Genomic DNA, 24,427 nt, shown 5'->3' on the forward strand with positions numbered 1-24,427 from the left:
TAGATTATTTTTGTTTAAACTTCAAAAAAAAATTTCAATCTTTTCCCTTTACATATCTTTGCTATGACGATATATATTAGTCATAAAACAACCAGGCTTTATATTAGTATGGCCAGATAGGGTAAATATTTAGCTTACTGCTATCTTTTATATAAGAGGATGTTCTTGGGTTCAGTCTATCATTCATGTTTTGATTCTATAGTGGAACATGTTGTGCTTTGAGATAAGCCCTTCTAGTCAGTGAAGGTTACAATACCATGCAGAAATGATTCATACAGGATTGCAGGAGAGTACTGCAAGGTCCATTGGATCTACGATATGCACAGATACATTACCGTCCCCTTTAAGACATCAGTAAAGCCATGGACATCCTGAATATTACAGGAAATTCCAATGCATTAGATGAATTTATTGGTCATGTAAGACTACAGCTTAGTCTCAGTATACACATAGCAATGTAAATGTGCAGGAGGCAAACTGAGGGATAACTGTGAAAACTGCTGCAAAAATAAAATAAAATAAATGATGGTATTAGCCATAGGAAACAGACATTTTTCTACTGCAGTTAAGAAAATGAAAGAATCTAAATGCACAGGGGACCATCACCTTCTTCTTCTATAAACGGGTTGCAAATTAGGAACAATTGTAAGGCACACTGATCATGGTTATAAACCCATTTATTTATTTGTTAATATATAACAAGGCACAGAGAAAACTGCATCCGGATGTCTAGACAGACAGTCAATAGTAGACAGTCAAAAGGTTTACGTGAACTTGGGCCGACATAGCCAAAAGGTTGACGGAAAAAGTAGACATGCTTTTTCATGACTTTTACAGTTAGGATGAGGGTTAGGCTGCGGAAGTGGACGTTTATGGTTAGGCATTAGGGGGAGGGTTAGGCTGCGGAAGTGGACGTTTATGGTTAGGCATTAGGGGGAGGGTTAGGCTGCGGAAGTGGACGTTTATGGTTAGGCATTAGGGGGAGGGTTAGGCTGCGGAAGTGGACGTTTATGGTTAGGCATTAGGGGGAGGGTTAGGCTGCGGAAGTGGACGTTTATGGTTAGGCATTAGGGGGAGGGTTAGGCTGCGGAAGTGGACGTTTATGGTTAGCCATTAGGGGGAGGGTTAGGCTGCGGAAGTGGACGTTTATGGTTAGGCATTAGGGGGAGGGTTAGGCTGCGGAAGTGGACTTTATGGTTAGGCATTAGGGGGAGGGTTAGGCTGCGGAAGGGGAAAGTTAGGGTTAGGCACTAGGGGAGAGTTATGCTGCGGAAGGGGAAGTTTAGGATTAGGCACTAGGGGGAGAGTCAGGGACAGGCACTAAGGGGAGGGTTAGGCACTAGTAGAAGGGTTAAGCTGGGTACATACTGACAGATCAATTGATCGGCCAATATATCTGGTGCCAGTCAGCCATTGTAAACTACGTCATTCACAGACATATCTGCACAGCCGATGGCAGATATATCTGTCCATCTGCAAGTGTGTACAAGCGATCAACCGATCGCCCGTACACATACAGAGGCAGCCGCGGGGAGGGGGTCGTGGCGCGACCTCCAGCCAGCAGGAATAGCGGCTGCTTGGAAGATGATGGTCGTTAGGTGTATATGAACGACCATCATCTACAGATATATCTGCAGATCACTTGATCTGTATACAGGTTGAGTCTCCCATATCCAAATATTCCGAAATACAGAATATTTTTAGCATGACTGAGATAGTGAAAATTGATTTTTGATGGTTCAATGTACACAAACTTTATTAAGGCACAAACTTAAACAAATTTCATATATGTACACAAACTTTGTTTTAGCCACAAAATTATTGAAAATATTGTATAAAATCACCCTCAGGCTGTGTGTATAAGGTGTATATGATTCATAAATGCATTATGTGTTTAGATTTGGGCCCTATTCCTAAAACCTTTCAATATGATATGCAAATATTCAAAAATACGGAATATTCTGATATCCAAAATACCCCTGGTCCCAAGCATTTTGGATATGGGAGACTCAACCTGTATATATCTGTGCAGTGTGTACCCTCCTTTAGGGTGACCATAAGTATTAAAATAACAAATAAAAGTGTCGATCTTTTCTATGTTGACCATTTCTGTGTCAACCTTTTGACCGAAATCCACATCATCCTTTTGATCTTGTCGACCTACTGACTATATACACTGCTGATGTTTTATAACAAACCTAAAGAAACTGTTGGGAATCTCAGTGTAAATGTGCTTTGAGTTGGGGCTCTGCTGTTTTACAGTTCCGTGGAAAATGGAAGAAAAAAAACAGTTGTTTTTTTTCCCTTCTTCCAGAGAACTGAGAGGATATGGGCTGTTCTCCAGGGCCCTAATACTCATGTCCACAGCACAAACCCTGCCAGATCCCAGCTATGCGTCTCATCACTCCACAGAGTAAGTACTTTCAACCACTATAAGCATCACACATTTTATACAAGAATAAATAAAATGATACAGGTCCCAGAATAAGATTCCTACACATTGCAGGTCCATTCTGCTTACACTGGGATACCTGGAGAAGACGTGTTGTATGTAGGTAGCTGATAGATGCTGGAAGTTGTGCAGCTACCGGGTACACTGGCAGGTACATATGAGCCTTTAGCAGGCAGTGGTCAGGGGGATAGGATGCACACACTGACGGAATGGGTTAAAGTGTGTGTAGGTGAAGCCCTGGAGCTGTCCCAGCCCCGCACACTGCGCCCTGGCAGCAGCTTCTCCCCCTCCCTCGCTGATAAGACGTCAGTGAAGGAGGGAGGGGTGGGAGGCTGGAGCCGGGAAGTATATATCCAGCTGTAGCACGCCAGGCTCCCAGAGCTGACTGACAGCAACCCACAGCCAGAGAGCAGGTACCAGGCACTCGCTGACAGAGCCCGTGCAGCAGCTGCCTGTGCCACCTGGAGAGACGCTCACACCAGCCGCAGATACCAAACCGAGCCGCCTGCAGCAGCCAGCGCTCCGCTACGTACATGAGTGCCCTGTCCATGAGCCTGGAGCCCCGCTGCGTGTCTCCCTATGCCGCCTGGTGCATGGAGCCCACCAACTTCTATGAGCAGAGAGTGAGCGGGTCCCCGGGCCCCTGCAAGCCCCGGGCTATGTGCGAGGAGACGGAGCCCCCTGCGGGCAACAGCACCCTGGCCGAGCTCAGCGCAGCCCCGGCCATATACGACGACGAGAGCGCCATCGACTTCAGCTCCTATATAGACTCCATGACCTCGGTGCCCAACCTGGAGCTGTGCAATGACGAGCTGTTCGCGGACCTGTTCAACAGCAACCACAAGGGCGGCAGCGGCGGGGAGCAGCGGGCGGAGTGCGGAGCGGACTACCTGAGCGGGCTGCTGGCACCGCAGTGCCACCCGGGCAACGCCAAGGCGCAGCTGAAGCAGGAGCCCGAGTGGAGTGACAGCGACATCTCCTCCTCTCTGCCCTGCCAGATCGCCACCTGCGCCCAGACCAGCATGTGCCTGCAGCCCACCCCGCCCACCTCCCCAGAGCCCTGCAGCTCCAGCGCCGCCAGCTCCGCATGCCCGTCCCCCTCCAGCACCATGGGCACCTCCTGCGGCAAGGAGAGGAGCAGCAAGAAGAACGTCGACCGCTACAGCCCGGAGTACCGCCAGCGCAGGGAGCGCAACAACATCGCCGTGCGGAAGAGCCGGGACAAGGCGAAGAAGCGCAATATGGACATGCAGCAGAAGCTGCTGGAGCTCTCCTCGGAGAACGAGAAGCTGCACAAGAGGATCGAGCTGCTGACACGGGACTTGTCTAACCTCCGGCACTTTTTCAAGCAACTTCCCCCCACAGCCACCGCCGGCACCTTCCTGCCCAGCCTGGGGAGCATAGACTGCCGGTAACCCGCAGCCCATGGACTTGAACGATAACCCAATACCTCAGCCCATCAGGGGGGTCCTCTGAGAGGGGAGGGCTGCACTCTGCACCACCCACATTCTGCTGGGACATTGTTGTGTTTGCCCTCTAAAAGACTGAGCCACAGTTAATAAGACTTTTATAAATATATTATTATTATTATAGTGCAATAAGGATAAAATATGTGTTGCCAATATCATGCACAAGTGTCTGACAACCCATTGTGTGCCAGAAAGGTGACAAGTGCTGTTGCCTCCTCTGGCACTCAAGGTGTCAATCATGTTGGACTGTAAAGTGCCAAAGAGTTGGGTTGCCATCAGGTATTATCATTAAATGTGCAGTGCACCTTGTGACAGCATGGGTTTTGTACTGCACTTTTAATATTAATGACATGATGGATGTGAAGCAACTTGACCTGCCTTACAGCCCCAGATAAGGGATCCATGTGCACAAAATGCATGGTGGGAGGCGTGGACTGTAGTGCTAAACGCTAATTTTGTAAACACTTTTGAGCTAAGGAAATGCAAAACCTCTTATGCCTGCAAAATGGACATTTAGTGTTACACCATTGTGTAATAACCACACATCTCACCAGTGCCTTTGGCTTTTCTAGTCATTTTTACTAGTTCTTTACAAGTTAATAACCAAGATATTGGCCTTCTGTTTCTCATGTGTTGTCCTGCTAGTGCCCATTCACAATAGCAGAAGCATTTGATATGTTCTGTTAGTGCCTTGCTTGCCCAAAGCAGCCTGTAGCTGGAAGTACTGTATGGGGTGGCACGTCTGGGCAGTGCCAAACAGAAATTGTGCTGGTCTTCAGTTTCGTTCTTTGAATGTGTAGCCAAATATTAGTGCTACCCCTGGAAATATAGAACTATAAATATATATATATGTATTATTTTTCTCCTCCACAACAAATATAAAACAAACAAAGCTAAAACATTTCCCTTCCTTAAATTATTTTTGTAATTTTAGTTTTCTATACCATTTATTGATGCAGCTATGGTACATTTGTAAAATGATTTCAGAGAGAAATACTTTGTATTGTAGATATTAGGGAAAGAAAATGAGCATGCTCAACTTTTTATATGATCATTTTTACAGCATTTTTAAGAATAAAAACAAAAAATACCAATATCTGCCTTAATGCCTCATTGTTTACTTCATTTGGAAACTATCTTCAGAGGTAATGGAATTAGTTATATTAACAATGGTCAAGGTGTGAGTCTAAAGAATATGTACTATACATGTAATATATGCAGTAAGTGTTTTCTCCTGACTGTAGTATTACAATACTGGGTAATAAATAACAAAGCCTAGTCAAGCCTTTAGTATCTGCAAGAGATGACTGGTTCATGGCAGTGTTTCCACCAATACCACTTACAGGACTAGAAAATCAAATCTAGCTACACAAAGGTGCTATGTACAGTTGTGCTCTATTCCATCCTAACACACTTCTTATATATGGGGATCATTGACACTTGCTGTTAGATTTACTATCACTGATCTCAGTGGCAATAAAATGGTTTAAAAGGTCACTAAACCTACAAGAAAAGTTGATGTAATATCAAAAGGTATCTCATGACATTCACTAATGAGCCTACATTTCCATGCCATAAAAAGATATATCACATTTTATGTACATTTATTATTCAGGTCACTGATAAACTACTGCTTTTTGTTTTTATTGTCAGACTACCTGCAAAGTCCTTTAGTGGTCTTTAGGGAATAAAAAACAAAAAACCCTTCCCATAGGAAAACCTTATCTTGTCTGAGAAGTTTCCAAAACATATATACATACAATTCTAAATGTTACTTTCTATAAAACAGCTTGCACTTTTTAGGGGTCCCCTAACTGAAATAGATATACAGCTACATTATTGTTCATAAGACATGATGTGATGACAGAACCACCACCAATGACTGCAGAATTCCTAACAAATATCTATAGTGCACAAGGTGATAGGCCATCTGACGTCCTAAACTTTCTATACACACAGAAGTGAGAAGGTCAGTTTACTTTTCTATAGGGATGAATGAAATAGCTCATAGAATAAGCAGAAAAGTATTTTTGAAAAAAAAAAAAAAAATACAACTATTGTACAAAAATGTCTTTAATAAAACACTAATATATAAAAATACACAATGATTTCATGCAAGTGAATTATCTTCATATTATGTTCTCTCCATGAATATAGTTAACTAGTAACTACATGGCAAAGTCCAGACCTGCTTGAGTTCCACTGGTTCCTGCTTGCAGAAGACAGACCTCCTCCAGCTCCATATTAGTATTCGCACACTGGACATAGCAATGCAGAGGGCCCACCTCTTTCCCCAGGACCGAACACACCTCATAGCACTGCAGATAAAAGGTAGTGTGTGTGCTCAGCAAACAGCCCTGTACATTTTGTTCTCAGCAGCAAATAGCTCAGATAAAAATCAGGTGGCAAAGTACACTCCCACATTATTACTCTTTTACAACCCAGACAGTTAAGCACAGGTAAGCCAAAGACCTGAGCTCAACTGAGAGATACAATGTCTGGTGCTGATAAGTCTATGTGATTTCATTTCCATTGCAAACACTATTACACATTGCTTCTTACCAGTCACTGGCGGTTACTGCTAGGAAAGGTTATGCAGGTATCTTTACATTGTTCAATATCATCATATTAACCTATCTCTTTTTTCCATTTACTATGAGTCATTGTGATACTCTCACAACTAATGTTTGTTTAGTGCTTAGACAGGGCCTTCAGTATTACTGGTAACCTAAGATATTGCCCTATACAGTGGTATAGACTCGCACAGCTATATAGCTTTATGAGAAGCACACATTGCATTGTAAAGGGCACAGCTGTGGAAAGGCGGGTATCCACTACCGGATTAAACAGCGATTGAATGATAACGACATCGTTATCGTTCAACCGATTGTAAATCGGGCAGCTTAATGTTAAAAATGACCAGCGATGACCGCTCCCGCTGGTCGTTTTTCACATCTATCATCGCCCAAACATGCTGGTCAATCTCCTGATAACGACAGATTGGCCATGTTCGGGGATGACTGTATGACTGATTATTCAGTGTAGGCACAGCAAAGACTGAACGACAGCACGATTACAATGTCGTAATCGTACAGTTGTTTCACAGTCTGCTAGTGTATACGCACCTTAAGGCGGCTATTTTTCCCATTTGACTTTCTCATCACAGAATCAATTAAAACTAAATCACACAAAATACTAATGTCAAACAAGGTTACAAAAATTGGTTACATAAGTAGTCATCCCCTTATTCTAATGCTTGGCAGACCACTCCTTTGGCTGCAGTAACAATAATGAGCATATTGGGTAGGTCTACCAACTTTGCACATCTGGACACTACATTTTAGTCCATTCTTCTATGCTATATAGGTTGAGTTCCATCAGGTTGGAGACAGTTGATGAACAGCAATTTTAAAGTAAATCCTCAGATTCACAATAGGATTGCGGTCTGTGCTTTGACTGGGCCATTCAAAGAAATGTGTGTGTAATTGGGGATGGGATAGGCTAGCCACTCCAATATGGCATCTGTGTTATGCTTTGGGTCACTGCCCTACTGGAATATAAATATCTTCCCAAATCAAAAGTTTCTTACAAACTGCAGCAGGTTTACCATTTTGTCTATACACTTTTTCTTTTATTATGACAAATAACAATAGGCTTTGGGCCCCATCCCCACTAACACACACAAAAGTATACCTTCCAACACTAAGGGAAAGGTATATTTTGTTCATTAGGGGTGTGTTTCCTTAGATCGACAATAAAAAGGTAGACAGTGTATAGGTCAACAGTCAATTGCTCAACAGGTACAAAAGGTCAACATGGATGAAGGTTGACAGGAACAAAAGGTTGGCAGGGTCAAAAGGTCGACATGGGTATCGTTGACACAAAAATGGTTGACATGGAGTTTTTTGTTTTCTAACCATAATCTTCAGCCTAATGCTAACCCTCCCCTTGATGCCTAACCCTAACCGTCCCTCTTAGTGCATTACCTTAACCGTTGGGGTAAGTGCCTAACTGTAACCGTCCCTCCTAGTGCCTAACTCTAAAATAAGTAATATGTGTTGACAATCCCCATGTCGACCTTTTGTATTTATCGACCATCTGGTGTCAAACAATTGCTTGTCTACCTTTTTTCTGTGGCCTTTTCATCCAGAACCCCCTAGTAGTAGTAATACAAATATTATTAGTAATAATTAGTAGCAGAGTTACCTTGGGGGCAGCAGCCCCCCACATAAAATCTGCCACCTCCAGTTAGCCAGATGCAGTCCGTGACTGCACTGGCTACACTGTGACTGGCACTGACTTCTCATTGTAAGCGCAACCTGCCAATCACACACAGGGCAGGCAGTCCCAGGGGGAGGGGCTTCTCTCCCAGGGACTGCCATTCTGGGGAGATTAATTGAGGGCATGCTTCCAGTGGGAAGCCGCACCTCTGCCTTTCAGGCAGCCCTACCTGGCTCCTAGGGGCTGAAGCTGATGGTCCCTAGAAACCAGGCTTGTAACATGTGCCGCTCTGCCGTGCAAATCACGGGCACTGCAGTCCGGGAGTCGGATCGGAAAACAGCTCTTCGGGTAACCCTCTCCTCAAAGAAGGTAAGAGCAACCTGATAATTGACCTATTTTTTCCTACATTGTGGGACCTCCCCAATATTGTTTAATTTTGATAATTCTTTCTCTCAGCCAATGATTGCTTAGTCATAGCATCCTGCACCTTGAAATCATAAGTGGCTTTCTATAACTGATATGCATCTGTAGTTCCCCTGGAGGTAAAGGTTAGGTGAAGAGGAAATCTGTTACCGTGCACCCCTACACAAATCTCATCAAGGCGGCCTAAGAATCAAGTTGCCTTATTTATTTAATTGAGCTTTATAGTCCATTAACAATAGACAGATTGGCAGCTGTACTCCCAGCTGTTATTACACCTTATGAAATCTCCTAGAAACACAATCTGCAGGTCTGGACGGATTGGTGGATAGCAAATAATTTTTTCTGATCGGGTGAAATGACATTATTTGTATAAAACATACCCTGTCTTCACTGGAGCAAGAACCCAAAAGAGAAGATATGGTTTCTTGTTGCAACTGCAGATAAATCAAGATAAAAGGGATGTAACAATGTTGTATATAGCATATAGTCAATATTCTTAGCATATTTTATAGGATAAAAATATAATACATAATGAAGTTATTTATATTTTGTTCCAAGTAAAGCTATTCTTAAAATGTAACTCCAGTTTTCACTATACGGTAAATAATAATGAGTCATAGTCCACATTGGTTCCAAACACTCACTAGCAACAATAGTCAGTATAGCAGAACACATCTTATAATTTAGGGTGTGCAGACTAAATCCCCTGTCTCTGGGGTATATTTACTAAAGTACGGGTTTTAGAAGTCTCGTGGATACTTATCATTTATCTAGCACCTTCTAAAAGATAATAGCTAGCATCTGATTCGTTGCTATGGGCAACAACTCCACTTCTAAAAACCCGCACTTTAGTAAATATACCCCTCTGTGTATTATTCGGAAGGCTTATATTAGTAGTATATATGCGCATCAGCCATAGAGAGAGGTCAGTCCCTTGTTATATTAATAAATTGTTAGTCCAACCCAAAGCGCTGACAGACAGACTGTAAGCCTGGGAGGGAGAAAAGGCGTAAATGTGGAATGGATCTGCATTATATACATTTCAATTAATTGGATACGACAAAGATTAAAAGTGATATAATATTGAAATCTGACACATATGGCGGTATCCAATTAGCCCCGAACATTGTCTGGGCTATTCAATCAGCACCGAAGTCGGAGCCGATGCAGACACTTATCGGGGCATTTTTTATCAGGACCTGATGTGTCCCAAAAAATTTATCCCCAAAATGAACAGCGTTTTCGCTGCTGCGATGGCAAAAACACAAGTCTGTGAACTACTTTTTCAGCTGAACAAATAGGATACCGGGATAAAAAAATTTAAAAAACTGGACGAAAGACTGGGATTATCAGCGAAAAATCCCCATTTTTCGCCCCCTAAAAAATATTGGGGCTAATTGGATTTCCCCCATACTGCCTGATTTGTATTACTTTTTTTATACATGAAAAATATGTATTTTAAACAAACATGTACTGTATTAACTTGACTTTTTGGGGTGGGAGCTACTTGAGAAAAATGAGACGTCTTGAAAAGCCACATTCATTGTTTGAAAACTAAAATGGCTAATGAACAAATTTTTCATAGAAAAACAACAATGCATTTATTAATTTAGAAATATCACTGTATTAATAAAACACATTTTTTTTTATGAAAAATGTGGTTATTAGCCATTTTAGTTTTCAAAAATAAAATGTGGAGAGTTGTCAGCTGGGAGCAGGGGGCTGCTGAATGGCTTGTACAGGTGTGCCCACAGTGGTAGTGCCCCGTATGCAGAGCCCACAGTGGTAGTGCCCCATATGCAGAGCCCACAGTAGTGGTGCCCCTTATGCAGTGCCCCCTATGCAATACTCCTATTAGTAGTGCCCCCTGTAATAATGCCCCCTGTGGTAGTGTCCCCAATAGTAATGCCCCCTGTATAACTACCACCAGTTGTAATACCCCTGTAGTTGTGCCCCCAATAGTAATGCCCCCCAGTAGTAATGCCCCCTGTGTGTGCCCAATAGTAATGCCCCCATAGTTGTGCCCCCAGTAGCCATGCCCCCTGTGGAAGTGGCCCCAGTAGCAGTGCCCCCTATAGTAGTGCCCCGCCTTCAAGTAGTACAGCCCACAATAGTAATGCCCCCCCTGAGTAATGCCCCCAGAAGTGGTGCCCCCAATAGTAATGCCCCCCGATTAATGCCCCCAGTAGTAATCCCCCCCCCCCGAGTAATGCCCCCAGTAGAAGAGCCGCTTGCACAAAACAAAACAAAAAAGAAGCTAATACTTACATTAAGCCCCGCTCCCACTGCCATCCACGTCCATTCCGCCTGGCTGCTCCTCTGCACTATGGGAGAGACTTCAGGGCGTCTCTCCCATAGTGCACTGTGTGAGCCGAAAGAAGGAGCTCACGAATGAGCTCCAGTCTCCGGCTGCCACTGCGGGGAGGGAGCCGGGCGCCCGCTGGTTACAATCTCAGCGGGCGCCTGGCAAATGGTGCCTCCCTGCGGCGCCGGGCTTAGGTTGGCCAGAGGAGGTGGAACTGGTTCCATCTCCTTCGGTTCACGTTAACCGATGGGTGTGGGGGCCTAGGGACAATCGCCCTGTCGCCCTCCGTTAATCTGGCCCTGCTGACTCTACCTCTGATGTCTGAGAGCGGTCAGCGGGGAGCTGAGGACTGCTGGATGGTTTGTACAGGTGGGACAGTGGATGCTGAATGGCTTGTACCTCTGATGTCTGAGAGCTGTCAGCGGGGAGCAGGGGGCTGCTTGATGGATTATGCAGGCGGGACAGTGGATGGCTAGGTCCCACACTCCCTTCAACAAGTACCCGGTGTCTCTTAATGCGGTCAGCGGCAAGGCTGCTAGCAGAGTCAGTCATACAATGCCGCATATAACACATGCCCTATGCGCTGCTTGCGTGCCGTTAGCCCACTGCCGTAAGGAGAGCACCTGCCATAAGGGGAGCCACCATGCTTGCAGCCATGAGCTACCGATGGCTCACGAGCGACGGGTTGGCGACAGCGGGTCTAGCGTAAATCTGTATTATATCCAATTACATGAAATTTATATAGCATACATCCATTCCTGTTCTGTTAGCCTTGTTTAGGGAGGGGATACACACACTTACTTTGGATCGAGCAGCTGCAAAAAACGAAAATATATTATATTATATATATTGTGAGTTTCCACAATATACAGTCAGGTCCATAAATATTGGGACATTGACAGAATTTTCATATTTTGGCCTCTATTCACCACCACAATGGCTTTGAAATGAAACAAACAAGATGTGATTTAACTGCAGACTTTCAGATTTAATTTGAGGGTAATTACATCCACATCAGGTGAACGGTGTAGGAATTACAACGGTTTCTATATGTGCCTCCCACTTTTTAAGGGGCCAAAAGTAATCGGACAAACTAAACAATCCTAAATCTAACTTTCACTTTTTAATACTTTGTTGCAAATCCTTTATAGGCAATTACAGCCTGAAGTCTGGAATGCATAGACGTCACCAGACGCTGGGTTTCATCCCTGGTGATGCTCTGCCAGGCCTCTACTGCAAATGTCTTCAGTTCCTGCTTGTTCTTGGGGCATTTTCCCTTCAGTTTTGTCTTCATCAAGTGAAATGCATGCTCAATCGGATTCAGGTCAGGGGATTGACTTGGCCATTGCATAACATTCCACTTTTTAGCCTTAAAAAACTCTTTGGTTGCTTTTGCAGTATGCTTCGGGTCATTGTCCATCTGCACTGTAAAGCGCCGTCCAATGATTTCTGAAGCATTTGACTGAATATGAGCATATAATATTGCCCAAAACACTTCAGAATTCATTCTACTGCTTTTGTCAGCAGTCACATCATCAATAAATACAAGGGAACCAGTTTCATTGGCAGCCATAGATGCCCACGCCATGACACTACCACCACCATGCTTCACTGATGAGGTGGTATGTTTTGGATCATGAGCAGTTCCTTTCCTCTCTTCTCTTCTCTTCCCATCACTCTGGTACAAGTTGATCTTTGTCTCATCTGTTCATAGGATGTTGTTCCGGAACTGTAATGGCTTTTTTAGATGTTGTTTGGCAAACTCTAATTTGGTCTTTCTGTTTTTGTGGCTCACCAATGGTTTACATCGTGTGGTGAACCCTCTATATTCACTCTTGTGAAGTCTTCTCTTGATTGTTGACTTTGAAACATATACACCTACCTCCTGGAGAGTGTTCTTGATTTGGCCGCCTGTTGTGAATGGGTTTTTCTTCACCAGGGTAATAATTGTTCTGTCATCTACCACAGTTGTTTTCCGTGGTCTTCCGGGTCTTTTGGTGTTGCTGAGCTCTCTGGTGCATTCTTTCTTTTTAAGAATGTTCCAAACAGTTGAATTGGCCACACCTAATGTTTTTGCTATCTCTCTGATGGGTTTGTTTTGATTTTTCAGCCTAATGATGGCTTGCTTCACTGATAGTGACAGCTCTTTGGATCTCATATTGAGAGTTGACAGCAACTGATTCCATATGCAAATGTCACACCTAGAATCAACTCCAGACCTTTTACCTGCTTAATTGATAATGAAATAACAAGGGAATAGCCCACACCTGTCCATGAAATAGCTTTTGAGTTGATAGTCCGATTACTTTTGGCCCCTTAAAAAGTGGGAGGCACATATTGAAACTGTTGTAATTCCTACACCGTTCACCCGATTTGGATGTAATTACCCTCAAATTAAATCTGAAAGTCTGCAGTTAAAGCACATCTTGTTTGTTTCATTACAAAACCATTGTGGTGGTGAATAGAGGCCAAAATATGAAAATTCTGTCAATGTCCCAATATTTATGGACCTGACTATATACACACACACACACACACACACACACTACTTTAGAACATATCCCTATTCTACTATTACCACCTTAAAAATTCTTTAGAGGTTCATCCATAAGTGTGGGTGGGAGGGCTCATATAGTGTGGATGAATAGGAAGGTATACTATTTTATTTATGAGGGTCAGTGCTAACTATTTAATTGGTGGTGGGGTGATTTAATTTAAAAAGGATGTACTGGTAGAGGCTGTTAATTATAATTATAACTTTCTATTTATTGCTGGGTGCTAATTATTGATGTGGAGTTGAATACGGAGAGGAGGAGAGGCATTTATATGGGAATACTAGATATTCCTTAGTAAAACTAATGTTTTGTTCATAAATGTGAGCACTAGTTATCTAATTCCAGGGCTGTCTAAGGGAGGGGGCAGGGGGAGGGACAATAAGTATATTTATTAAATGTGTACTCCAGGGCTTGATGCAGGTAAGGGAAGCCTACTATTAAGCATGTGTTACTGAATGAACTTCAGGGATGGATGAGGGCAGGAATATTTGCTAGGCTCTCCTCCATGTTTCATACACATTATATTTTTCCAAAGAGGGCCCCAATATTTCAGAATCCTGAAAATCACCAGCTGAAATTAAGACAAGAGGAGTCAGGTAGTGAAAGCTTCAAGAACAGGTAGGAGAGAACATTCTGCTAAGTGTCCTGATTCTGGTGGGACAGTCCTGAGTTTGGGTGATTGACTTGCAAAGTGAGAACTTTGGTAGAACTGCAAGGACAGTTAAACAATATCTGTCCTGCTTCACACTGTCCTGCTCGTGAATGTGTGCCCCCTGTGTTTGTATATGTTGTAATGGTGGTGGCACTCCAAAAAAGTTTTAGCCTTGGAATGTTGAACGTCTGGCACCCAAAAGAAAAAGCATTGCATACCCTTGCACTGTTATATAAAAACAATATGCATTAAGAACTTCACCTTTATTCCAGCCATTATACTGCAATATTTATATTGCATAATGATACTGTACCATCTGTTCACAGTTGTATTTACTGTGATTCTAGTGCTCTAAGTTGGCACCTTTCCTATATTAAATAAATCAGGGTGTGCAGACCACATCTTCCTGTCTTTGTGTATTACCTGTAATCTCACTTTACATTCTGGCCTTAATTCACACTGAAGAAAAACTTCAAGCCGCATCCTGATAACCGGAGAACTTACAGCCACAGCGCACTGGCGGCAGAAATATGACTGTCTGCAGGAGACAAAATGAAACCGAGAATATGAACTCTGACTGAACCATCAATTAATATCATGTATACAAAGAAAATTGTATCATATTTACAAAAAAAATTACTGGAGAATTGTTAGACACGATGGGGCTTATTTATTATTGTGTCTTAAAACCAACAATTATAATTTCTTAATACCGTTATTCATGGCAATAAGAAATTATAATTTGCCCGAATACACTTGCAGGGACAGGAGCACCAGTTGTGAAGGGATCACATTTGAAATCCCTTCACTACGTATTTGGGCACAGGGCGCACTACTGCGTATGGGCGGTCTGCTGACCACACATGCGCTAAAGGTGAGTGCCGGGGATCCTACGGATCCCTCTCCCGATACTTTTTGCAAAATGTAGCCCATAGGCTACAAATGGCTAACGGCATACTCAGGTGTTAGTTACCGGGGCCAAGCACCGGAAATTCATCATATTCCAGAGCTTGGTAAATTCGGCTCAAAAGCAGCCTCCATAGAAACCTATGGTAACTGCTTTTAGCGAGCAAAGATAGGAGACTGCAGCAGATATACTGTATCTCTGATATTTGCTGCCATCCATGGTTACATAATTTTGGGGGATTATTATTAATTGTAGGCACCCCCCTAAAAAAGGGTCTTTTCAGGGGATATCCCGCAAATAATATTTGATAAACAAGCCCACATAAAAGCAAACAAAACTGGGAATATGTATGGTTGATAAATGTGAAACATACTCAAACTCTCCACAGACAGTAACAACTACACCACTGCTGTATTCACATAGTGAGGAGAGTAAAATGCATAACATCGATAACCATTTGTTACAAATTACTGTCACACTGCTATCCTTCCTCACTCTTCCATGTGAATTATTTCAAGCTTGTGTTTAACTATCAATTTATTTCTATATAAAATGTATATTCAACCAGATTATAAATAAAAACATCTTAAACATAACATATATCCTTATGATGGCTATCTACTAATGGCTAGATCAGCATGGCTGCTTACTGAGAAAAATCTATAAAGTTTATATTCAACGTGCAAACAACAAATCTCATGTTTTCGCTAAACATGGAACAAGACATGTAGCTCTGCGGTTCTGGTGCCACTGACACGATGGGGAACCTCTAGGACAACATCAAAGTGTCATGTCTTCTTCCCCAACATGTGACCAGACTTTGATCTTCCACTGAAGACATTCCTGTAGGGCAGTGGCACCAGTTGCAATGCACTAGAAATCCCATTTGTTTGGAAAAGCACAGGGAAACTTTCAATTCTAAACAATGCTTAATGGTTGTATTACACACTAATGCCAAATTAATATGGGTACTGATACTATGGAGTGGAACAACTAAATCCCTGCACTGAGAAGACAAGGTCTATTTGTTTTAAACAAAAATTGAGTCAGTGCTGATTTCTGATTTCTAATTTGTCACGGATCACTGTGTCAAAAGTAGCACTGAAAGCCTTCTTATGTTATGACCATCATAATTCAAAGAAGCAATGAGTTATTATTGCCTGGTGATGACGTTAGACGCCGCTTCCCGCTAGTCTGTTCTCAATACTGATTGGCTATGTCTTTGCTGCCCGTTGTGGACCAGTCACGTCCAACGCATTGTGTAGCACTTGGTTACTTTTACATGAAAAATGTGTAACCAAGCGATACGAAATGCGTTGGTCGTGACTGGTCCACAACGGGGAGCAAAGACACCGCTGATCAGCATTGAGGACGGACTAGCGGGACGGTAGAGCTTATTTTCCCTTCGCACTAGGGACCTGGTAGTGATGTGCAGTGAAGGCGGAAGTGAGATTCCATGCCCATAAAGTCCACCTAAATAAGAAATTTGTCCCCTCGCTTCGGTTACGGTGACCCACTACAAGATTATAATCCCCTTCTATGACCATGTGGATGGTAGAGAATGACGTTGGACAGTAGCTGATGACGTTAGGGTCCTCTCCGCGAAGGGCATCTAGATACTACCCTAGTGGGACGCAGCGTCTGACACCTTCACGAGCCGCCTCGGCCACAGCACACGCAGCATCAAACAACCAAGCCGTCCTGGGGAGGACTGCGTCAATCTGAAAAACCCGGACCAGGCAGGGTAAGAAGTAGGGACAGTTTACCACACATTGACTCTGGCTGTAGCCCAGCACAGATAGCAATAATAAAAATAAAAATAGTATAAACATTACTGTGCTAGATCATTCATTTTATATTTACTTTTATTTACTTTTTGTTGTTTATTCTTTATCTATTTTATTTCTATTCATTCTCAGCTCATTTACTTTTATTGTTTTTATTATGTTTTATCCCACTTATCTTTATTTTTGTTCAGATTTATAATTTTACCTCACTCATTGAAAACTACCGTCTAAGTATATATACAAGACCGGAGAGTGCCATACACTGCTGCAGGATTATATTTTAGCAATGAAATTATAACATATAATCCAGATAAAGTGCATAGATATCAACAATTGCCTAACTATATATAGGGTCTAAGTTACAGCGAGTAGTAAGCACGGACGTTGGCAGTAGTTTCTTGATAATTAGACATGACAATTGTTAATAAATGCTTGTATTTACAAATACTCATGTATCCAGGGAAGCATTAAACACTTATTTATGCATGTACTTACCTTATATAATTTTAGAGACTCTTGATGTGGCTTATACTATGGAATATGCAAATATGTCGCAATACCCCATTTCCTGTTGGTAAACTTTTTGGTTATGTTTAGTGTATAGATAAAAAAAAACAACAGGACTAAATCTAAAAGTGTCTCAAAATACCTACTAGAGTTCATATCACTTATATAGCAACTTCTATTTATAGAGCACTCTTTGTAACATGAAAAATAAATTAACAAATATGAATGTATGAAGAAATGATACAGATTGGTTATAAATATATGGTCATATTCACCACACGTTGTAGCAGCTCCCTGCACATACCACAACAAATACAGCTTGATATAGGGACCTTATCTATGCCTAACTTATCCAAAATGGATTTAAAAATAGCTGAAGGTGGAATAAATCTGCCATAAATTACACTAGCAAAATCCATCCCGTCTTTGGCATTAATCTTCACGACAGTTTATCAAATTTTGTTTGAGAAAGAAGCAGTGTGCATGCGTGGGAGCTATATAAGACATACACAGGTGCTATGCAGGCAGTGTTTGGTGACATACTACTGGATATAAGATGGAATATCTTTAAAGTATTTACAATTCACGATGTAAGATCATTTAAACACATAGGTATGTGTTCACATGCAAATATGATTGACATGCACTTATAGCCAAGGCACTGAGAGTGGGTGGGGCAGATACAGATTACCCAGGCCTGGCCTGCTTGAGGGGCCCAGCTCGACCAGGGAGTTGAAATATTAAACCCACTAGTCTGCGAAGAGAGTGGGACAAAAATTGTGTCAATACACCGCCTTCACGCCAGTTTCACTATGTAGTGGCGGGATGCAGAAGGAGCCTGTGGACTTCTCAATAATTTGGGAGACCTGTGGATGTTTTGGGAGAGAAGTATGATTAAGGTGTGTAATGATCATACTAGAAGAATGGTTAACTATCCCTATTAGAGTTGTCTCACCTGTCTGAATCCAGTGATTGTAGCTTATTGCTCCCACAACTGTTACACACTGGCCATGAAAAGGATTCTCTCTCATTCACTCCATTGACAGTCCCTGGAGAAAAAAAATGAAACATCAACCGGATGCCAGAGGAAATAATAGATGGACATTAATATAAGACTGGACACAAAACCTTGTACACTGTAACATGAAACTGCAGAAACAAATCCCAAAACCAGACACACTGAAGATGAAGCCATCTCAGTTATAGCTGTAGTAATGTGGTCTTTGCCCTCAAAGAAATAATCTCATTAACTAATCATCTGTATTTATGGAGCACAAATAATATATACACAGATTTATACCTTTCAATTAAACACAACACACTGGCAGGAACCACCACTCTGAAAAGTTACTGCTGTTATCTTTCCCAAGGTCTTGTCAAAAGGTCATTTTAAACAAATTTTGATCATTGAGAGATGACATGACCAAATATATGTAAGTCATGGAACCATTGCTTCCACCTAATAATTATGTGAGAAGAAAATACTACATTATATGTTATACTAAACAATCTGCCCGATAGAGATAGCGCTAAACAAAAGTACATACACAGAAAGCCTTTTACAAGCTAGAGAGAATAGAAACAGTCATCACAAAACCACAAGAAATTTAGTAAACGCCTCTAAAAGTTCCATCATGGTCGTAGAGTCTGGGGGCATTAAATAACATTAAAGTTATGGTGGAAAGGGCAGGGGTTAACCTCAACTCGCAAATTTTGAAAATACTATGTTGGGTAGGTACACTTAATTGCAGTTTGCATCCAATAAATATAAATTATTTGCTCTAATTAATGTACTTAATAAGGTCCTGCATATTATCTCAATGTGCCTGTACCAGAAAAGAATTAAGTTGGGTACATACTGGAGCGATATCTGACCGATTTGCTGTTTCGAAATGACAAATCGCCTACATCCCTCAGTGTGTATGCTCAATATGCGGGTGCCAGAGGTCGCTAGTGACATCACCAGGTTTGGCATGCTGCACATCAAACCTGACGATATCGCATGCGACCTAATGTTTGTTAATGAAGGATGGAACAATATATATTGTTCCGTCCTTCTAGTGTGTAAGCTTAATCCCCCCTCGAGGGAAATTGTCAGGAAAGTCGGAACGATTTTCGGTCGCTCCAGAGTGTACCCAGCTTTAGTTGTGCGTGACTTCACAAGCTCTTTTCATAAACTGGGAAAGTCTAAATTTCCAGTGACCCTAAAGCCTCCAGGTGTTTACTAAGTAAAACGTGCATCTCCATCTCCAGAGTTGTCCAGTAAGAATGTGAAATTTAGGGTAATAGTAAACAAAATGAAACTAACTGCAAATTAAATTACTAACATGTCCTGATTTGCTGCATGTGGGACAAAAATTTCCCTGATATATTAACCTTGATACAGGGGCGTAACTAGGTATTTGAAGGCCCCATATGTACCACCCAATGGTGAAAAATGTATATAACACATGTAACTTTGACAAGGAATATGGGCCCCCCTGACCTCTGGGCCTCATAGTAGCTGCACCCATTGCACCTACGGTAGTTATGCCCATGCCTTGAAACATTTGTGTAGATGTTTGTATCAGCCGATGATGGGGGTTGGTTGGTTGAAGTAGACAGTCCTTGCAAAGTGCTGATATAAGATTATTCAAATTAGATAAAGAAATAGAGAGGATGCATATTATAGGGATGATCCCTTCTTTATGGGAGAGAACAGTCTTTTCCTCTGTGCAGAATGGCTTGTATTATTCATCACCTCTGAGGGCTCAGAGATCCGGTCACAACGTTACAATGGGATGCATTTGCACCATCGAGATACACTTCTGGTGCTTACAAACACATAACATGGGCATGAGATGAAGACAGTCTCAATGTCCTCTCGCTGTCATGATTAATGTAACGCATATATGATGCCACACATTGCAGCACTTTAGAGGAAAATTTACTGAGAAAAGGCAGTTTTGTTTTCCAGAGCAACGGTCAACCCGCAAAACTTGCAGGTCTCCAAATGTTACTCTGCACAAATGTCCCTGTATTGTATAGTGCAAGAGGACACTACAACACAGGGCCTGATTCAGACCCGCTCGCAAGTGGGTTGATGGTGGCCCAGTGCGTACACGAGCCCCAGAGCGAGCGCAAAAAGCACTCGCTCCGTGGCTCACTACAAAAGGGGCGACTGTCGATGTTGATCGACAGCTTGCCCTGTTTTGTAGGCGTGGCGGGGGGGTGGCTTCAAAAATGGGGGCGTTCCCAAGGCGAACGCCTGCCGTTTGTGGGCGGCCCCACTGACATCACCAGTGATGTCAGTGGGAGAGCTTCCGGCTCTATTAGAGCCAGAAGCTCTCTGGGGCTTGCGGCCACGAGACCCTACCACAAGGGTCTCGTAGCAGGACCGATGGTCGCGATGGTCTTGACCATCGCGACCATCATCCTGGCCGCTCTATGCGAGCGGCCAGGAGGCAGCTCCAAAAAATAAAAAAAAACGCCCAGATTCAGAGCGAACGCTCTTTCAGAGCGTCCGGCTCTGAATCAGGGCCACAGTGTACATCTCCAGTTTTCTCCAGTAGAGATGACCAACCCTAGGGTCTATAGCCTGCTATGAAACTACTAGTCTAAGTATGCCCTGTTACTAGCTGGAGAAATACATACAGTATGTCTGATTGCGGTGTATACTTTAAAAACAAGGCGACACGCTGTGATATAACTAGAGCATCGGCAAGTTGCCAGACAAGCTATACGTGAGTCACTGAATACGTGCCAGACACGTTAAGTCATGAGTCACAAAATAAGCCACAATTTAAAGTTGTTTTAACTATTTCTCTGATTCTCCCTGTATGAAGCAAAGTGGAAAAGATGTTCTTGTAAGCAAGTCTATGCATTTGTGATTGTTAAGTGTTGTAATTAGCCCTACAAATTGGCACCACGCTCAAGGCCTAATTAATCTAACCATTCATGATTGCAGGTTTAAAAACAATATTAAATACAGACGCCAACATGCTAAGAAACTGGTGCAAGCTCTGTAATCATCTCCTGGTAATTGAATAGATCAGAGAACCTGGGAAATCTTCATCTGTTTTTGTGTGTTTCATCTGTATCTGATCACAAACTGCTATAAGAATAACCCTGAGGATTGTACTCTCCACAACCAACCTGCCATTTTCTCCTCACACAATGCACCACATACAATGATGTCTTCTTATAGTAACTGTCCAGTAGGTTATATCACCCATCACTGCTGTCTTTTCTAGTACTCAGATGTAGACACACCGACAAAAACTATCCGGACTACATCCACAGCTAGAACACTGCCTATCTACTAACATAGACCACTGCCAAAAACATCAAAGCTAACCATGCAGGCCGCAATCCTGCTGTTCGTCCTAAGCTTGTCTACAAGTTCACTGACTGGAGAGTGAGAAAATGGAGAGAGATAAAGTACCAATCTGCTCATAACTGCCATGTTACAGGCTGTGTTTGAAAAATGAGTAAAGCTGGGTACACACGTAAAGATTTTCTGTCCAACCATCCAACTAGTTGATTGGTTGGAATGAAAATCTGGTAACGGATGGGAGTAACTGATGATCAGCAATTTGCTCCTAAATTCCAGAAAACAGATGAAAATGGTCGGTCAGACAAGTTTGTTAAATGTTTGTTCTAAACAATTTGTTTAAGCAACAGTTTTTGTCCGTTTTCTGGTGTTTGGGAGCAAATTGCTGATTGTCATTTACTCCCATACCTTACCAGATTTTCATTCCAACCAATCAACTAGTTGGATGGTTGGACAGAAAATCTTTACGTGTGTACCCAGCTTTAGGAGCTGATTGGTTGGCAGTTTATCACTCTCAACTTTATCACACTCCAAGGCTTAATACATCTACCCAACTATCCTAATTGCATGTCCAAACTAGATGACACCCGGATATTAGGTGCATTGGAAATGTAAAATACACAATACAGAATTGGTCTAGACCAGGGGTGGGCCCTCCAGCTACTGTTGAACTACACGTACCTGCATGCCCTGCCACAGATAGCATAACTGTGGTAGGGTTTGCTGGGATGTGTAGTCCCACAGCAGCTGGAGGGAAGCTTATTGCCCACCCCTGTCTAGACTGTAAGCTCGCTCTATCCTCTACCTTACCTGCACTTCTTGTTCTGTTTTTATATTAAATTGTATTCAGTACGTTTTGTCCTTCAGACTGACAAGCAATGCACAGTTCTTTTCTTATTACAAATCAACGAAAATAGAATCACCAAGACAGATCTACACCAAATGTATAGATATTACTGCGTGTTTCTTCTCTCTGACATTACTCATTTGTCATTGTGCCAACATAAAAATAAATGACAATAGTTCTATGTAATTATGTGTAAAATACATTTACAAATGGCAGGTTATAGTGGTGGCTGGCCATGGTGCACGCAGGGGGGTTCTGAGTAGCTAGAAACCCCTCTGATGGGCCAAAATGTTTTAGTTTTACAGAGAGAGTTGTCTCTGCCTCAGCACAGGTGCACTCACCAGACTTGAAAAAAATCATCAGGGTTTATTCACGTAGAAGCCATAGTTTAACACGTCACTGTCTCTGTCCCAAACAGGGATCGTTGTCTTGAAAAAGTTCCCTATTTAGGACCAAAATGTTGATGTTTTATGCTATGGATCCTATGTGAATAAAATAACAGATAAAAACCACAACACACTAGTAGGTACATACACATAAATGTTCTTCATTGACTACATGTTGCATGTTCATAGGTAGATTTCTCAGATTACCAATAACTCATTCATTCATCTCAAATAAAAAACTGCAATATAAGTAACCCTGAAATTAAGAGACTGCACTAAGTGATGGAGCTTCCTGTAACATCCACATATATAAAAATAAATCGGTAGGAATCACATGGTACCGATTAAGAAGGGGTAGAGCGAATAAAACCAGCAACTCACTGCATGTGCCATACATCTACCCTCCACATTATTCTTTTTTTGATCTCAGGATGTGAAATGAATATACGTGAAACAGCCCACGTTACTCAGTTTTTACTTATAACCATTCTTATGAGACAGCAGACATAATTTAGTCTCCAGCAATGTAGCACAGTATAATGGCTGGCTGCACCCAGTACGGTTATACAGTTCTTATCTGGCTTATAGTAAGACAGTAGAAAGTGATTAGTGACATATGGCTGTCATTTGTATTGCTCTACCAACCTTTCACTGAGCAGAGTGAGTTCACCTCAGTCACAGAATCCAGTTCATCTAGTCTGACAGGACCAGTCAGCTCGTTAACGCCAGAAGCACAGGATAAAAGGGGCTTTTGTAATGAGAGAACTGTGCGTTCAACACAAATTATCCTGTCTGCCAATAAAAACATTTCATTCCGTGATTAACCCATGAATGGTGGGACTAGAAGCAATTAGATATAATAGATCTATAATATCTAACATATACATATAATAATGAACCACAGTCCAAAGATCATCAAATATGATAATAATGTTTACTTATCTCAATGACTAAAATATTCTGATGTCCAAGTATGTTAAAAATCTCAAATACATTACATTTGTACAGATAGATGTCTTTACTAGTATTAAATGCTTACGGTAAATCTTAACAGAATTTTATGCTAAATTATTATTTTTATCACCATATTTATAAACTCCACTTTTAATATTAAAATAGCCTATGACTATTCTCACTGTTATCAAGTTACAATGAAATAGCTCGTTTCGGAATTTACCATTTTCTTTCACAGCATCTTTGAAAAAGATAGCGCAAAGTGACCTATTTGCCAGGGCTTTCACCACCGTGCGGTCAAGTACACAAGATGGCGACACACACACTGATATGACACGAGGAAATCCTGATGCCGCTGATGCGTTCTGCAGAGTAGTATCAGTCACGTATAACCAGAACTCTTTCTGCTTACTTGGGATCTATAATTTAAAGAAAACATACAACATACTGTGGTTATCCATATTTATAGCAAAGCTAAATGATGTCCAAGTGAATCACAAAACAAGGTGTGTCATCATTTGATATAGTGAACAAGATTTCAATTCCTAAGAATATTATACTTTACCAGCTGCTGCCCGCGGCTTCACCCACAATGAAATTGCTTCTGCCAACCTTTTTTTTTTGTATTTTTTATTTGAGGTGTTCTAGTT

At 42.0% G+C, this 24,427-nt stretch overlaps 2 protein-coding genes across 5 annotated transcripts in view; one reads left to right on the plus strand and one right to left on the minus strand.

The window, feature by feature from the left end:
- SPIDR (scaffold protein involved in DNA repair) overlaps window positions 1-24,427 on the minus strand; it is a 480,368-nt gene that overhangs the window by 19,373 nt on the left and 436,568 nt on the right. For 2 of the 4 annotated variants that reach the window (XM_088469549.1, XM_088469550.1), the window contains exons 15-20: window positions 24,001-24,196; window positions 23,469-23,615; window positions 18,234-18,327; window positions 14,501-14,615; window positions 8,946-8,999; window positions 6,110-6,239 (exon numbers count right to left, since the gene is read on the minus strand). In XM_088469549.1, the coding sequence (XP_088325675.1) occupies window positions 6,110-6,239; window positions 8,946-8,999; window positions 14,501-14,615; window positions 18,234-18,327; window positions 23,469-23,615; window positions 24,001-24,196 (736 nt within the window). Of the gene's footprint in view, window positions 1-5,976; window positions 6,240-8,945; window positions 9,000-14,500; window positions 14,616-18,233; window positions 18,328-23,468; window positions 23,616-24,000; window positions 24,197-24,427 lie in introns of those variants that run through there. The other 2 variants (XM_088469551.1, XM_088469552.1) reach the window with 1 other exon arrangement.
- On the plus strand, window positions 2,817-5,015 carry CEBPD (CCAAT enhancer binding protein delta). Its single transcript, XM_088469548.1, has one exon. The coding sequence runs from the start codon at window positions 2,986-2,988 to the stop codon at window positions 3,865-3,867; it is 882 nt and encodes a 293-aa protein (XP_088325674.1). The 5' UTR covers window positions 2,817-2,985; the 3' UTR covers window positions 3,868-5,015.

Source organism: Taudactylus pleione, unplaced genomic scaffold, assembly GCF_031769625.1.
Source record: "Taudactylus pleione unplaced genomic scaffold, aTauple2 ptg000093l, whole genome shotgun sequence".
NCBI classification, from domain to species: domain Eukaryota; kingdom Metazoa; phylum Chordata; class Amphibia; order Anura; family Myobatrachidae; genus Taudactylus; species Taudactylus pleione.